Source organism: Phoca vitulina, unplaced genomic scaffold (assembly GCF_004348235.1).
Source record: "Phoca vitulina isolate PV1807 unplaced genomic scaffold, GSC_HSeal_1.0 scaffold29, whole genome shotgun sequence".
Taxonomy (NCBI): Eukaryota; Metazoa; Chordata; class Mammalia; order Carnivora; family Phocidae; genus Phoca; species Phoca vitulina.
In genome coordinates this window covers 3,543,824-3,561,392 of record NW_022589732.1, presented here as the reverse complement: position 1 = coordinate 3,561,392, position 17,569 = coordinate 3,543,824, and the positions used below count along the sequence as shown (strand labels likewise).

Genomic DNA, 17,569 nt, shown 5'->3' with positions numbered 1-17,569 from the left:
GCCAAACTGTGGAAAGAGCCAAGACGTCCATCAACAGATGAATGGATAAAGAAGAGGTGGTATATATATACAATGGAATATTATGCAGCCATCAAAAGGAATGAAATCTTGTCATTTGCAACGATGTGGATGGAACTGGAGGGTGTTATGCTGAGTGAAATAAGTCAATCAGAGAAATGTATCATATGACCTCACTGATATGAGGAATTCTTAATCTCAGGAAACAAACTGAGGGTTGCTGGAGTGGTGGGGAGTGGGAGGGATGGGGTGGCTGGGTGATAGACATTGGGGAGGGTATGTGCTATGGTGAGCACTGTGAATTATGTAAGCCTGTTGAATCACAGATCTGTACCTCTGAAACAAATAGTATATTATATGTTAAAAAAAGAAGAAGAAGATAGTAGGAGGGGAAGAATGAAGGGGGGGGAATCGGAGGGGAGACGAACCATGAGATACTTTGGACTCTGAGAAACAAAGTGAGGGTTCTGGAGGGGAGGTGGTTGGGGGAATGGGTTAGCCTGGTGATGGGTATTAAAGAGGGCATGTATTGAATGGAGCACTGGATGTTATACACAAACAATGAATCATGGAACACTACATCAAAAACTAATGATGTAATGTATGGTGATTAACATAACATAATAATAATAAAAAAATAAAAATAAAAAGCAATGTTGGTAATAATAATCAGCTTTGTCTTATTCTTTATGGGTATTTTAATATCTTCATTAGATATTTTTAGAGAGTTTCTTTTCTCAGTTAAGAATATAATTATGTATTACTGGGGCGCCTGGGTGGCTCAGTCTTTAGGCATCTGCCTTTGGCTCGGGTCATGATCCCAGGGTCCTGGGATCGAGCCCGCATCGGGCTGCCTGCTCAGTGGGAAGCCTGCTTCTCCCTTTCCCATTCCCCCCCTGCTTGTGTTCCCTCTCGCTGTGTCTCTCTATCAAATAAATAAAAAATCTTTAAAAAAAGAATATAATTATATTTACTGATTAACTGAAGGTTTTTTTTAAGTGAAAAATGGGTGTCTAATTTTATCAAATACTTTACCATATCTATTGAGATGGTCACTTGGGTTTTTTCCCCTGAAGCTGATAATGTACTGAATTGCATTAATAGATATCTCACTGTTAAACCACCCTTCCACATATGGAATAAATCCTATTTGAACATCTAATCTCCTGCTATATTTCACTTCCTAATATTTTATTTAAGATTGTTGTATCTATTTTCATACCTGATATTGCCCATAGCTTTGCATTACTCTTTTTCACTTTTGGTTATAAATCATTACCAATTCATAGAATAAGTTGAAAGCATTCTCAGAATTATACTAACATCAAAGAATGAGTTGAAAGCTCATCAACTCCTTCTATCCTCTATCATAATTTTTATATAAAAGGGAATTATCTACTTTAGAAATGTTGGTAAAACTAGCCTGTAAAATCTTTGAGGTCTGAAGCCATTTTTTACATTTGGATTTTTCAATGTCTTATATAATTATCTCTCTATTAAGATTTTCTACATCCCCTCAAGTAAATATTGGTAATTTACAGTTCCAAGTATGTTTTTTTCTAGATTTTCAACATAATATACCTGATACTTTATTAAAAGTTTTCAAATCCTAGTTTAAATTTCCATGATCTCTATTAGTTCCTTTTTCAAGAATACAATAAACTTTCAAACTTTCTTGAGGATATTAATCAGACTTAAAGTCTTCTACCATTTGCTCTATCAACTCTGTTCCTTAGCTATTCATTGATTTGTTAATAGAGTTTCATATCTATCTGTGATTTTATTTTCCTCAACTGCTTGGTGATTTTGGGCTGCCTGGAGATGTTTGTTTGCCAAAGCTTGCCACCAGAGACTATAGGAAATAATAGTGGTAGCTAGATGTGCCACTACCTTATACTCAGAGTATATTTGTCATTTCTTCTGGAAACGTCAGTACTCTCTCCTCTTTGGTGTCAATGTCCATACTAGTTTCTTTAGTTTGGGAGCAAATATTATGGAATCCCTGTGCTCTGCACAAGCAGCAGAGGATGATGGGGCTGAGTAGTGCATTTGCTCTGGAAGCAGTCCCCTACATGCTTTTTTCCTTCTAAAGCTTTCTCCCACTTCTGTATCAGTCAGGGATGCCTACGGAAACTTCATTAACTCTGTAGCATCTTCTTTGTATGTATGAGGCTGTGGTTTCATCTAAACAGCAATCTATAATTTTACATGTCATAAAATCTTTTATCCATAGATTTATGGATTTTTGAAATTTTTGGCCTCTCGTGGAATTTTGGATGGAAGAGTCATACATGTCCGCTTAGTTCACTCTTTTGATAAAGTCACTCTTCCCTTTTGCAAAGGCTCTCTCTATTTCTTTTGGGGATCTATTCATCCTCTGTCACCCATTCAATATGGCCTCCTTGGATCTTCTAGTAGCATTACTCCACTCCTCAGGCCACAGTGATTAATCGAGAGTGGACACATGGCAGAAGCATAGCCAATAATGTCAACAATGTGAGGAGGAATGTCCCTTTCTCTTGGAGTTGCTAAACTGGAGCTGCCTCTGCCATGTCTCCCACCAGTTGGGGGAAGGACTGTGTGCAGTAGAGGGCAATGAGACCAAAACAAAAGAATCAGAGAAAAGAGATGAAAAAGGTCTAAAAGAGATGAGAATTGTGATATATGCATGCATACATACACACATTCACATGTTCACATTGTTTGACTACTTAGAGCCAGTTAATCTTAGTCAGGCTCACTTTCTATTTACCAGTTGGTGATCAAGTAATATACCCTTCCATTTTTTTTAATTGTTTGAACTATTTTGAGTGGGATTTCTTTCATGGTACCAAAAGAAATTACAGTACACTGCCTAACTCATTCACAACCTTTAGATTTGTTCTTAGAAACCTCTATAAGCCTTAAATCTACAGGTTAGATGTTTCTCTTTGTCTTCTATTTGTTCCCATAGGATCATAACACTTTGGGTCCTATACTATAATTAATTAATTAATTATATATTTATTTTAATTTTATTATGTTATGTTAGTCACCATACAATACATCATTGGTTTTTGATGTGGTGATCCACGATCCATTGTTTTCATATAACACCCAGTGCTCCATGCAGTACGTGCCCTCCTTAATACCCGTCACCGGGCTAACCAATTCCCCCTCCCCCCTCCCCTCTAAAACCCTGTTTGTTTCTCAGAGTCCATAGTCTCTCATGGTTCATCTCTCCCTCCAATTTCCCCTCCATTTTTCCTTTCCTTCTCCTAATGTCCTCCATGCTATTCCTTATGTTCCACAAATAAGTGAAACCATATGATAATTGACTTTTTCTGCTTGACTTATTTCACTTAGCATAATCTCTTCCAGTCCCATCCATGTTGATGTAAAAGTTGGGTATTCATCCTTTCTGATGGCTGAGTAATATTCCATTGTATATATGGACCGCATCTTCTTTATCCCTTCATCTGTTGAAAGGCATCTCGGCTCTTTCCACAGTTTGGCTATTGCGGACATTGCTGCTATGAACATTGGGGTGCATATGGCCCTTCTTTTCACTACATCTGTGTCTTTGGGGTAAATACCCAGGAGTGCAATTGCTGGGTCATAGGGTAGCTCTATTTTTAAATTTTTGAGAAACCTCCACACTGATTTCCAAAGTGGCTGTACCAACTTGCATTCCCACCAACAGTGTAAGAGGGTTCCCCTTTCTCCACAACCTCTCCAACATTTGTTGTTTCTTTCCCTGTCCATTTTTGCCAATCTAACTGGTGTAAGGTGGTATCTCAATGTGGTTTTGGTTTGGATTTCCCTGATGGCTAATGATGATGAACATTTTTTCATGTGTCTGTTAGCTATTTGTATGTCTTCTTCAGAGAAGTGTCTTTTCATATCTTCTGCCCACTTTTTGACTTGATTATTTGTTTTTTGGGTGTTGAGTTTGAGAAGTTCTCTATAGATCTTGGATACCAGCCCTTTTTCTGTAGTGTCATTTGCAAATATCTTCTCCCATCCTGTGGGTTGCCTCTTTGTTTTGTTGACTGTTTCCTTTGCTGTGCAGAAGCTTTTTATCTTGATGAAGTCCCAAAAGTTCATTTTTGCTTTTGTTTCACTAGCTTTTGGAGATGTATCTGGAAAGAAGTTGCTGTGGGCGATGTCAAAGAGGTTACTGCCTATGTTCTCCTCTAGGGTTTGGATGGATTCCTGTCTCACATTGAGGTCTTTCATCCACTTTGAGTTTATCTTTGTGAATGGTGTTAGAGAATGGTCAAGTTTCATTCTTCTGCATGTGGCTGTCCAATTTTCCCAGCACCATTTATTGAAGAGACTGTCTTTTTTCCATTGCATGTTTTTTCCTGCTTTGCCGAAGATTATTTGACCATAGAGTTGAGGGTCCATATCTGGGCTCTCTATTCTGTTCCATTGTTCTATATGTCTGTTTTTGTGCCAGTACCATGCTGTCTTGGTGATCACAGCTTTGTAATATAGCTTGAAATCAGGCAACATGATGCCCCCAGCTTTGTTTTTCTTTTTCAACACTTCCTTGGTGATTCAGGGTCTTTTCTGATTCCATACAAATTTTAGGATTGTTTGTTCCAGCACTTTGAAAAATGTCATTGGAATTTTGATTGGGATGGCACTAAAGGTATAGATTGCTCTGGGTAGCATAGACATTTTAACAATGTTTATTCTTCCGATCCATGAGCATGGAAGATTTTTCCATCTTTTTGTGTCTTCTTCAATTTCTCTCATGAGTGTTCTGTAGTTCCTAGAGTATAGATCCTTTACCTCTTTGGTTAGGTTTATTCCGAGGTATCTTATGGTTTTTGGTGCTATTGTAAATGGAATCATTTCTCTAATTTCTCTTTCTACAGTTGCATTGTTAGTGTATAAGAAAGCAACTGATTTCTGTGCATTGATTTTTGTATCCTGCCACATTACTGAATTGCTGTATGAGTTCTAGTAATTTGGGGGTGGAGTCTTTTGGGTTTTCCACATAAAGTATCATGTCGTCTGCGAAAAGAGAGAGTTTGACTTCTTCTTTGCCAATTTGAATATGTTTTATTTCTTTTTGTTGTCTGATTCCTGTTGCTAGGACTTCTAGTACTATGTTGAACAATAGTGGCGAGAGTGGGCATCCTTGACGTGTTCCTGATCTTAAGGGAAAGGCTCTCAGCTTTTCCCCATTGAGGATGATATTCACTGTGTGTTTTTCATAGATGGATTTTATGAACTTGAGGAATGTTCCCTCTATCCCTATACTCTGGAGAGTTTTAATCAGGAAACGATGTTGTATTTTGTCAAATGCTTTTTCTGCATCAATTGAGAGGACCATATGGCTCTTCTCCCTCCTCTTATTAATGTGTTCTATCACATTGATTGATTTGTGAATGTTGAACCACCCTTGCATCCCGGGGATAAATCCCACTTGGTCGTGGTGGATGATCCTTTTAATGTATTGTTGGATCCTATTAGCTAGGATTTTCTTGAGGATTTTGGAATCCATATTCATCAGGAATATCGGTCTGAAATTCTCCTTTTTGATGGGGTCTTTGCCTGGTTTGGGGATTAAGGTAATGCTGGCCTCATAGAATGAGTTTGGAAGTTTTCCTTCTGTTTCTATTTTTTGAAACAGCTTCAGTAGAATAGGTATTGTTTCTTCTTTGAATGTTTGATAGAATTCCCCAGGGAATCCATCAGGCCCTAGACTTGTTTTTTGGGAGGTTTTTGACCACTGCTTCAATCTCATTACTGGTTATTGGCCTATTCAGGTTGTCAATTTCTTCCTGTTTCAGTCTTGGCAGCTTATAGGTTTCCAGGAAGGCCTCCATTTCATCCAGCTTGCTCAGTTTATTGGCATATAGTTGTTGATAATAATTTCTAATAATTGTTTCTATTTCCTTGGTGTTAGTCATGATCTCTCCCCTTTCATTCATAATTTTATTAATTTGGGTCCTTTCTCTTTTCTTTTGGATAAGTCTGGCCAGTGGTTTATTGATCTTATTAATTCTTTCAAAGAACCAACTTCTAGTTTCGTTGATCTGATCTACTGTGTTTCTGGTTTCTAATTCATTGATTTCTGCTCTAATTTTAATTATTTCTCTTCTAATGCATGGCTTAGGCATCGTTTGTTGCTTTTTCTCTAGTTCTTTAAGGTGTAGAGTTAGTTGGTGAATTCAGGATTTTTCTGTTTTTTTGAGTGAGGCTTGGATGGCTATGTATTTCCCCCTTAGGACCGCCTTTGCAGTATCCCATAGGTTTTGGACCAATGTGTTTTCGTTCTCATTGATTTCCATGAATTGTCTAAGTTCTTCTTTGATTTCCTGGTTGACCCAAACATTCTTAAGCAGAGTGGTCTTTAGCTTCCAAGTGTTTGAATTTCTGCCAAATTTTTTCTTGTGATTGAGTTCCAGTTTTAAAGCACTGTGGCCTGAGAATATGCAGGGAATAATTTCAACCTTTTGGTATCGGTTGAGACCTGATTTGTGACCCAGTATGTGGTCTATTCTGGAGAAAGTTCCATGTGTGCTCGGGAAGAATGAGTATTCTGTTGTTTTAGGGTTGAATGTTCTGTAAATATCTCTGAGGTCCATCTGGTCCAATGTATCATTCAAAGCTCTTGTTTCCTTGTTGATTTTCTGCTTAGAGAATCTGTCCATTGCTAAGAGTGGAGTATTGAGGTCTCCTACAATTAACGTATTGTTATCAATATAACTCTTTATTTTGGTTAACAGTTGGCTTATGTAGATGGCTGCTCCCATGTTGGGGGCATAGATATTTACAATTGTTAGATCTTCTTGTTGGATAGACCGTTTAAGAATGATATAGTGTCCTTTTGTGTCTCTTATTACAGACTTTAGTTTAAAATCTAATTTGTCTGATATAAGAATTGCTACCCCAGCTTTCTTTTGAGGTCCGCTGGCATGGAAGATGGATCTCCATCCCTTCACTTTCAGTCTGGATGTATTTTTAGGTTCAAAATGAGTTTCTTGTAGACAGCATATGGATGGGTCCTGTCTTTTTATCCAATCTGCAACGCTGTGCCGTTTTATGGGAGCGTTTAGGCCATTCACGTTGAGAGTGATTATTGAAAGATATGAATTAATTGTCATCATGTTGCCTGTGAAGACATTGTTTTTATAGATTGTCCCTGTAAATTTCTGTTGTATATCACTCTTGGGGTCTTTCTCCTTTTATAGAACCCCCTTTAATATTTCTTGCAGGGCTGGCTTAGTGGTCACATATTCTTTGTTTCTGCCGGTTGTGGAAGCTCTGCATCTCTCCATCCATTCTAAATGACAGCCTTGCCAGATAAAGTATTCTTGGCTGCATGTTCTTCTCATTTAGTACCCTGAATATGTCTTGCCAGGCCTTTCTGGCTTGCCAGGTCTCTGTGGATAGGTCTGACGTTATTCTGATGTTCCTCCCTCTGTATGTAAGGAATCTCTTCCCCCTGAGTGCCCTTAAGATGGTTTCCTTGGTTCTAAGATTGCAAGTTTTACTATTACATGCCGGGGTGTTGGCCTGTTTTCCTTGATCTTAGGAGGGGTCCTCTCTGCCTCTGGGACTCAAATGTTTGTTTCATTCCCCAGATTAGGGAAGTTCTCAGCTACGATTTGCTCAAATACATCTTCTAGTCCTCTCTCTCTCTCCACTCCCTCCGGGATTCCAATTATTCTGACATTGGAATGCTTCATGATGTCACTTATTTCTCTGATTCTATTTTCATGGATTCTGAGTTGTTTTTCCTGGCCTCCTCTTTTCCCTTTTTATCTATTATATTGTCTTCCAGGTCGCTTATTCGCTCTTCTGCCTCAGTTACCCTAGCTGTTAGATTATCTAGATTGGATTGGATCTCATTGATAGCATTTTTAAGTTCTGCCAATTCACCTTTTATTTCTGCCCTTAGAGACTCTATGTTGCCATTAATTGATTTCTCCATTCTAGCCATTGTCTTCACAATTGCTAGCCTGAATTCCATCTCCGACATCTTGGTTATATCTGCATCCATTTGTAAATCTGCAGCATAAGTCATAATCTCTGAGTCTTTTCTATTTTGGTGGCTCTTCCTCCTAGTCATTCTGTTGATGGGTGTTTGAGGGAATGTATAGAGTCCAAATTATTGACCAGAACCCAAGCAAGATGCACCTGTTTTCTTGGGACCTTAGGGTTGCTGGCCTCTTGTTTTCCCAGCCTGTCTTCTGTGGGAGGGGCCTGCCACGCTGTTACTCAGGCAACCCTGTTTGGGCGGAGTTGTCCTGCCCCCCCCCCCCCGTGGCAGGGGATGGGTTCAGCGGGAATCAGTCTTTGGGGCTTTTGTTCTCTGGCGGCTTTCCCTGGCAGCTTTCCGTGTCTATTCCGCGAGTCAGAGCAGAAGAGACCGCTTCCAACCCTCTGCCTCAGAGCAGAGAGACCGCAGTCTGTTCTTAAGTGAGCTCTCCAGGCCACACTGTCTCCGTTTCTGTCCGTGCTGCTATAAACTGCAGCGTCCTGGGTTGTGTGCCCCTCCGCAGCGCCCCCACTCCTGCCTCCAGGTCAGGGCATGTCTCTGCCCTTCGTGCTTCTAAAACCGCCAGCCACTCACAGTTTGCGTGCATTCGCCCCTGCCGCTCCGGGTTTCCAACCTGGGGGCTGCAGTTTGGATGCGCGACCCCGCCGCTCCGGGTTTCTGCCCTGGGGGCTGCCCTAGAGTCCTTTCCCCACCACTACCAGTCTGCGAGTCTGCGCCCCGTCCGCAGTGCACTAGGCTATTGCTAACCGGTGGTGTAGGATCCCCACGGTGAGGCACCCTCCCGCTGCCGTTTATCCTCCGATATCTGCCCGCAGAATCACGGCTCCCCACCTTGTACCTCAAAACCAACCGCCTGCAATATTCTGTTTGTAGAGATCCAGATTTTCTTACATCTCAGGCTGGTTTCGTGGATGCTCAGAGTGGTCTGGTAGATATCCAGCTCAATTCTGGGGACCAGTTGAAATAGGGTCCCCTACTCCTCCGCCATCTTTCCCCCCTCCTATAATTAATTATTTAATCACCTTTCTCCTCTCATTAGACAGTCAACTCCTTGAGGACAAGAATTGTTGCTTATCATTGTGTGTCCTTGGAAGTTAACAAAACCTACAATGTAATAGGGACCTGGTAACATATGTTGAACGAATAAACAAATAATTTTATAGTTGTATCATCTCATTTTAACAGATGCCTGGTGGTAGATACCTGACTAGAACCATGACTTTGGGTATCTGCTATGAGTTTTTGGTCATCACCATTGCTAATATCTGATAGTGTTCTTTGTGTGCAATTATTAAATGTTTTGTGTAGTTTTTAGGTAACAAAAGCAAAGAACATAGCAGTTTCCAGGTTTCTTTCCGGGTGCGGCCTTAGGTCAAGGAAGATACATATCCCCAAAGGAGAATCTGATTACCTTACAATTCTTGTGTCAGAGGATCTGTGGGCTAATTGCATTGTCAAAACAAGACTTGGAGAACTCCTGGCTTAAGTGACTAAAAGGGAGTTCCCACCTCCTTAGTTAGTTAGTTTGTTTCCATCTTATTTATTTATATTTAAATTTTAGTTAACACCGTGCAATATTGGTTTCAGAAGTAGAATTCAGTGGCTCATCTCTTTAAATAGTGAGTGAAACTCATATACTTCATCCTCTCAGGAGGCTACAACCAAGGGAATTTGCTGCTTCCATTCTGTCATTATCCTAGTTCATCGTGGTTGTTTACTGCCTTTCAACATATATGATCTGTGAACCACTGAATGAACTACAAAACATGTCATTTACAGAACTGTATCTATAGAAATATTTCTAGATTATGAAGCATCTCAAGTCAAGAATAATGATTTACTGAAAATGTGCCTCTATGATCTAAGCATAACATGAAATTTCTTGGAAAAGGTGAGTAGAGATAGCCAGAAATGATCGCTAAATTAAAAAACAAACAAATAAACAAACAATTCTTTTAACTAAAACCCAAGAAAAGTATGAGCATGGTTTATTTATATTCTTTTCATAATAGAAATTAATATTTAGTAATTATCCTTAGAGGGGATTTATGTGTTTTGTTATAATCGCCTATCCACAATTAAGGAAGAAACTAAATTTTGCAGTGTTCTTTAATTTGGACACTAGCCTGAGACTTAAACTTGGAACATTTATGCAATTGTTGTGTGGACCTTATTTGGTCCCAGAGCACTGAGGTCAGCATGAATAATCATATTAGGGGGGCAGACCTCTGCCTCGTCTATGAAAGGTTGTTAATTAAAAAACATATTTGCACCAAGGGTTATCAGACACTTCTACAATGCCATTAAATATTGTAGTATAATATCTGCTTTGGTTAATCCTTTAAAATATCGTCAGTGGTCTAATTCTTGAAGACCCAATATCCCTTCATTAAAGATTTTTTTTTTTTTTTTATAGCTCTGGTCAGCTTGGAGAAAATACAAAAGACAAAGGAAAATAAAGACGCCAATCCCAGTCTACTTTCTCCATTTTATCTTTCCATAAGCATAAATGTCACCTAAATATATCCTTACAACAAAGAAGAAAGGCACAATTGTGCAACTAACAAAGGGAAAAGGGAGTTCTTTATGAAATTTTTTCTTGATGATTCTAAATATCTGCTTATGCTGCTGTTGAAGTCATTATCATTTTCCCAAAGTTTTGCTGAATAGATGAGATAGGGTTGTATCCATACTGATTTTTATTGCAACACTGTTGCACTACATGATGTAATTCTCCAATGGAAATGTTTTCAGTAAAACTGTCAAGTGGCATCTAATTTAAAATATAGTATGAGGAGACCACAAAGAAGAAATTTTAAGGAAAGTCAAAAGCAAAAAGGGCTCCTTGTTTTCCTTCAATTCACTTAAAAGGCCAGCATTAGAACAAGTACCCACATGGAGGATGAGTAACAGTGACTGAGATGTTTATGAAGTAAGCATTTTATAAACTCCAGAATAACAACACTCTGGCAGACAGAAAGTTGGCACACTCTACCTGGTACTTAATATCAGAAAATTATAAAGCTCACATAAATATACCCTTATTCACTGTTTGTGACCACGGCAAGTCCTGTCTGATACTTCTGGGCAACATAGCCTCCTCCAGTAGTTGAGAACCTGAGGAGCACTTTTTATGGCATCTTTAGCCTCCTTAAGATGTTTTCTTTTTTTTTTTTTTTAAGATTTTATTTATTTATTTGAGAGAGAGAGAATGAGAGAGAACACATGAGAGCGGGGAGGGTCAGAGGGAGAAGCAGACTCCCTGCCGAGCAGGGAGCCCGATGCAGGACTCGATCCAGGGACTCCAGGATCATGACCTGAGCCGAAGGCAGTCGCTTAACCAACTGAGCCACCCAGGCGCCCCGATGTTTTCTTACCCAGGATTAATTTATAGCAATTATGAATATGTAATTAATATGTAAAGCTCTTCCAAGGTATCTTCAGGTAGATCATTTTTTGCAGAAATGTTATTGTATTCAACGTCACTGAATCACATAGTATTAATTGAGGGGCCACTATGGTGCAGTATACTCTATGCTTTGGTAGAAAAACAGCACCTCATCCTTGCCTTCAAGGAAATTACAGTTGAATTGTGTTGACTATATTAACCCACAAAAAATAATTAGAAAACCATATAGGATAGTGCATAGTTATGTGCTTATTGGTGTAGTAAGAGTAGCCAGTATTCACCAGAAAGAGATCAACTAGAATAAAATAACAGAATGTGATTAAAGACTTTGTCTAAACCCTTCCTTTGAGATGCTGTGAATTAAGGAAAGTTTGCTTCACTGAGGAAGTGGGATTTGAATTAGACCTTAAAAAATGAGTAGATTGGAAAAAAAATGTGAAATTAGAGAGATTTAACTGAATTAATTTATCTCACTTTTCCCAATTTTCTTTGTATGAAGACATACATAACCCATTCAATTTTGCTTTGTCAAATAATCCATAAATACATAAAGTATATGTGATTAACAATGCTTTTAATGCCAAAAGACAGCTTATTTTCTTAATCCAAAGCTCACTTTATGTAATTATTCTTTTTGCAAACTAGTAGTTGGTTATATTAACACTTGAGTAATCTTGACAAGAAGTTGCTTTAAGCAGTTAAAGATCCAGATGCTGATCAGCATGCATTAAGTGATTCAGCTTAATTGGTTCCATCTAGATAAATTACTTACCTCAGTTCCTATCACAATTTCTTCCCTGGTAGAGTAGAATAGAAACTCATATAGCTTGTAGTGTTGAAATAAGCTGAAATACAAAATAAATGTGCAACTCTGATAAGTTTATTTTAGGAAAGAAAACAAATAAATAAGAGTATTTATTAAAGGAAAGTTGTTCATAGTGACCAAGCGAAAGACATTAAACACTAATATAGAGTTAGCTACCTCTTTTATTCCAAATGAATTGTCCAGAAATGGTGAGAAACTAATGATTTACTTTTTTGAGACATTGACAGTATAACACAGTACCTAATATAAGATCGGTAAATTAATCTGTGATGAGTCGATAGGTTTGGGATAAGGGAGCAATTAGATTGCATCATGACTTGTTTTGGTTGACAATAAAGTAATGCACTGCCCCTAAATAACACCAAATTTCACATTTCATGTTTTGCTTCAAACTGGAGTCAATTTCCCCTGGAATGAATGGCACCGAATTCTATAATCTACTTCCATATCAATTACTTCTCATGTTCTCAAACTGTTTCAAGATTAAATTAATCTCTGATAACACCTGAAAATGATGCAACATGAACTGAAATCCATTTAGAAGTTGTCTGGTTTTCTTGTAGAATATTTGATCCATGTCAAAGAGAGGAATTAATTTAAGAAAGATAATTTCTTCAGTTTCTACCCAAAGACTAGGTGGTCAGTGTATAAAAACTGTGACGAGCTAAAGGATAGGAGTCTTAAAACAAGTTTTTCTAGTAAGTTTAAAGATCTCAGCAATGTATTATTAGAGTTAAAAATTTATTGAAGGGCTGATTTCTAATATCCTGTTTGTGATAATATTTGAATTTTTCTAATTCTCTTCCTGCTGGTTGGGAAAATTAATAGACTCATAATACAGCAAAATGCCCAAGAACAAAAAAATTGTCTTAGTGGTTTCTCTTTCACTCTGGTGCCTTTTGCTATTTAAGAAAATTGATTTTAATGTAACTGAGAAATTAACATTTGCAAAATGTAGCTACAGAGCATGTATAATAATGGCTTCTCCTGAATGCTGTAATGGATCAAAGTTTCAATTCATTTGAAATCAATGAAGAAATCCTCAGGCAGATGGGTCTCTCTGAGTTATATCAGCAGTTGATTTCACTACTAACACAATCCATTAGAAAGTGATGGGTATGCAGACTCAGTCATGTTTTTTTTTTTTTTTTTTTTTAAAAAACCTCGTATATTCAAATTACTCATCAACACTCAGAAAACTAACTTAGCTTTTGACATTACTTTGATTTATTGGCTAGAAAATACATCAAGATTAGTGAAGTTTGATGGTTCAATGAAGCAAAATAAATTCAAGTTCTCCTTCCCTTACATCGCTTACCTAGAGAAAGCTTTAAGGTTAAAAATATTACACTGGCAATAACTGATTTTGAGTAGAAAAATTAAAGACTGTAGAGTATTTGGAAATAACTTGGCTTCCTCTCAGTGAATTAGTGTAAAATTTTCCTTCCATCTCATGCTACACAAAGAAGTTAATTCATAAATCTTCCTTCCTGCAATTTTATAATCTTTCAGCCTCATTCTCCTCATTACATATAGGAATTAGATTGTCTCAGCCAAAAGGGAAATTCCCTTCTTACAATGAAAATAAAATTCATGACTTGGATGCAGTGGTCAAAGATGCAAGTTGGGGCAAGGCCAGGACTAGGGTAAAACAGATGAGGGGAGGGGGACACCTAAGGAGGAAGCACTTTTCAGGGCCAGGTCAAGTTGCCTCCATTGCCTCACTCTGGTCCCCATATTGGTTGAGGTTCTCTAACTTTAGCAAGGAACTATTAGATGACTTCCTATGGGAACAAAGTGACACCTCTGCTATGGGAATACATTTCCTCCTTCTTCCTTTGCTAGGAAGACTTCCAGCTGACTCAAGCCCCTAAACTATTTTGTCAAACAACTTGTCTTAGTTCTAAATCAAAGGGAGAAATAAAATGGGTCAAGACATCTGGGCTCCATGCCAGGAAGTAGGATACCCTGTTGTGCACAGAGGGACAGTTTTGATTTTCTTATATTGAGTAAATGCCTGTGCACATTACCTTCACCTAATTCCCAAGGAAGAGGTAGAATACACAATGACAGAAGCGTATGTGGACCAGATATATCTAAATGATGTCTTATATTGAAAAGCTGCAGTAGCATTTATATTAGCATATATTACATAAAATATATCAATGTATATATTGCATGAGTAGATTGGTCAGTACTTACAGCAATGTTAGAGAGGAATTTTGATATTAGTTTTTTTCAAATCACAGACACATGATGGAATATACAATTTAGATTCTATTAACAGTATCAAATAAAATTTTAATTTTATTGCCAGTTAAGTTTCATGTGCTATAGGTCATATTCTAAAAACTACTCTCCCTAAATTGATGAGGGCTTTCACTGGTTGAGTAAATTTAATATCAGATTGAATTGAAATATGCTTATACTTTCAATAATTGAATTAGGTTCATATTTATAAAACTTCTTTGTAGTCATTAAAATGAAAAATATTATACGATTTAATTGCCATTAAATTTATATTTGTGGACCTATGAGTCATTCTAAATAGGAATTGTAGAAAAGGACATTTTTCTTTACACAATTTCAGTATCAATTCTAGATATCATACTAACTGATATTTTATTTTCTGTAACAGATGCATTTAAAATGTACAATATCTTTGAAATCACAATATGAAGATTTAATGCATCAAAAATAGTTCTGATTTACTTTACATGGGAGATTAGTAATCTTTCAAATATTACTTTTTTGTTGTTGTTTTTAGAAATGAGACTAGAAATTTTTGGTAAGTAAAGTTACCCAGGTAAACGTTCAATGGTAACTAACACTGACATCCCTTCCTAACTTAATCATTTTCTGAAATGAAATGTCAAGAAATTCACTGATGAGTGTTTGTCCAGAGAGACAAGACAAAAGAGAAAAGAAGTGCCATCTTTCACCACCTAGAAGGTGTGATTAGGGTGCCTGCATGGGTTTAGCTGTTATGGTTAACTATCAGTCCTGGTGCCTATTATAAACCTCCGGGGCTTAGAGCTCAGATGTAATGTGTTCTTCAAAGAGAGACCTGGTGGTCTCAAATAGATAAAGGAGGGAAAGAAGGATGCTATACAAATGTGCAGAGAATTCCCCTCACCCAGTGATTCTGATGGGCAGAAAGACCTTGGGGAACGGGTTCTCCAATTCTGGATTTCCACTCCCTTCCTTCCTCCCACGCAAGGACCTTGCTTTATTCTAATTGATATGAAGAGTACTGTAGCTTTTAGTGAGAGACACACATTTGGAGGTATATGTTTTATATTAAGAAATCAAATTATATCAAGTGCTATCATATAAAAACATATTATATCATATACTATTATTAATTCATGCCAGAAACCAGTATATAAGCATTATCAAATTAAACAGGTTAATATTTAAAAAGCTTCCAGACTACAGCCAGGATCCTTGTCAAGCAAATTATGAGCATGTCTAGGACATCATGCAGCACCCTTTATTTTGGAATTTTAAAATTTAAAATTGGAAAACACTGCAGTATATAATAATGGAGGAAAAAAGATATTCTGCAGAAGCTTTTAGTTAGGCAAAAAAATATTTTTACCAACTCTTGTTTAAATATTTGCAAACTCTAAAAATGTCCCTTGGGAGAGATGCATGCCCTAATGCAGACCTTGTGACAGATTATATAAAAAGACAGATTTCTTAGTTCACCAATGAAGAATCACTGTAATAAAAATACTTCCCCTCCATTCACCATCATTTTCTAAGCATAAAGAGACACTTAATGAGTTTAATTGATCAATACTACAAAATATTTCAGGGCAAATAATAAACTTGAGGAAGCCTGCACATAAATCTCTTTAATTTCTAATACAAAACATTTAAAATAAATCTTTAAATGGAAATGACTGTTATTCTAAAATGTAAAATTTTGATTTCAAGGCCAACTACTAAAATATATAGTCTATTGTAACCAAGTCTGATTAATCTGAAAGAATAATTTTGTTAATAAAATGATATTAATTAGAGATTCAGAGAAAAAAGAAATTTTTGGATAATTTATTATAATTCTAGATGAAATTGTACTTGTTAAACACAAACCTTTTTTTAAGAATGGAAGGTTAGCCAAAAACTCAATGTCCTGAATTTTATTTATTGGATGAAAAATTTTAATATCATCTCATTATTGGCTGGGTTAATTACAGCATAAATTCTGTAAATGTCTAAAATTTGAATTCATTTCTATTTAATAGACATTTTGTAAAAGATAATGAAATGAAAACAAATGCTACTGAAAAAAAATCCATACCTGATTTTTAAGTAATCGATGACAGCATTGGCTTGTTTTATATTAAAGACATTCCATTCCTCATTTTTCTGTGAATGGGATGGTCCTATTTCAGCCATAACTTCTCCAAGCCATTTTATGCTGTCTTCCAAGGACATATGCAGTGCTAAAATAAGACCCAGAGCTTAAGCATTATTTTGATAGATGTTTTGGGAACAAAATAATCCAAGATGTCCTTAATGTGCAAATATTTACTTTTTCAATATTTGTGAGGACAATGGTAATAGTAATGTTTTTTAATGATAAGTTAATAATTACATTTTGTGTAAAAGAATAGCAGCTGACACACCCAACAATTGTAAATTACTGTAACGCTACACAATTATCTAAAGATTTTGTTTCCATTTTAAGATGCAAAGATAATTTAAAATCTACCTAAAAATTACTTTAAAATGGAAAATATACTTTTTAATGATCTTAGAACAAGAGCATATACAGAAATGACACAAAAGTTGTTTAGATTAGTTGGTGAGGAAGACCTACATGGTAGATTCAGTTACTGTAGACAGGAGAGTTGAACTCAGAACTGAAAATGTAAAAGAACAGAGTCAACCAACACTTGGCTTTGGCTGATTGTTAACATGTGGGAATTTGGGACTGAAGATTTTCAATAGATGCCAGAAATATGTATTTTTATGTAAAACATCAAGATATTTTTTTTCTTTTCCAAGCTACAGACTTATAACTTATGTAAGCTGTTTCTCAAATGTATGCGTGGTGGTGGTGGTGAGAGCCAGATGACAGCGCCGAGTGACGCTGACACCACTTTGCCACCATTACCAAAAATAAACAAGTCAATGATTGTGGTATCTTTTCTTGCAACTAAAAACAAACAAAAAAGCAAAAGTATCTTGTATGGCATATGTCCAGTTGAAAAAAAAAATAGATAAATGTCAAGAGCCTTAGACTTAACATTTATAGCATCTATAATACAAACAGGAACTTCCATCTTCTTTTTCTATTTAA

The 17,569-nt window shown here is 36.8% G+C and overlaps 1 protein-coding gene across 2 annotated transcripts in view; it reads right to left on the bottom strand.

Annotated features, from left to right (window-relative positions):
* The window catches only part of CABCOCO1 (ciliary associated calcium binding coiled-coil 1), a 152,374-nt gene that overhangs the window by 105,271 nt on the left and 29,534 nt on the right, over positions 1-17,569 (bottom strand). For both annotated transcript variants that reach the window (XM_032423545.1, XM_032423546.1), the window contains exons 4-5: positions 16,565-16,709; positions 12,202-12,274 (exon numbers count right to left, since the gene is read on the bottom strand). In XM_032423545.1, the coding sequence (XP_032279436.1) occupies positions 12,202-12,274; positions 16,565-16,709 (218 nt within the window). The remainder of the gene's footprint in view (positions 1-12,201; positions 12,275-16,564; positions 16,710-17,569) is intronic.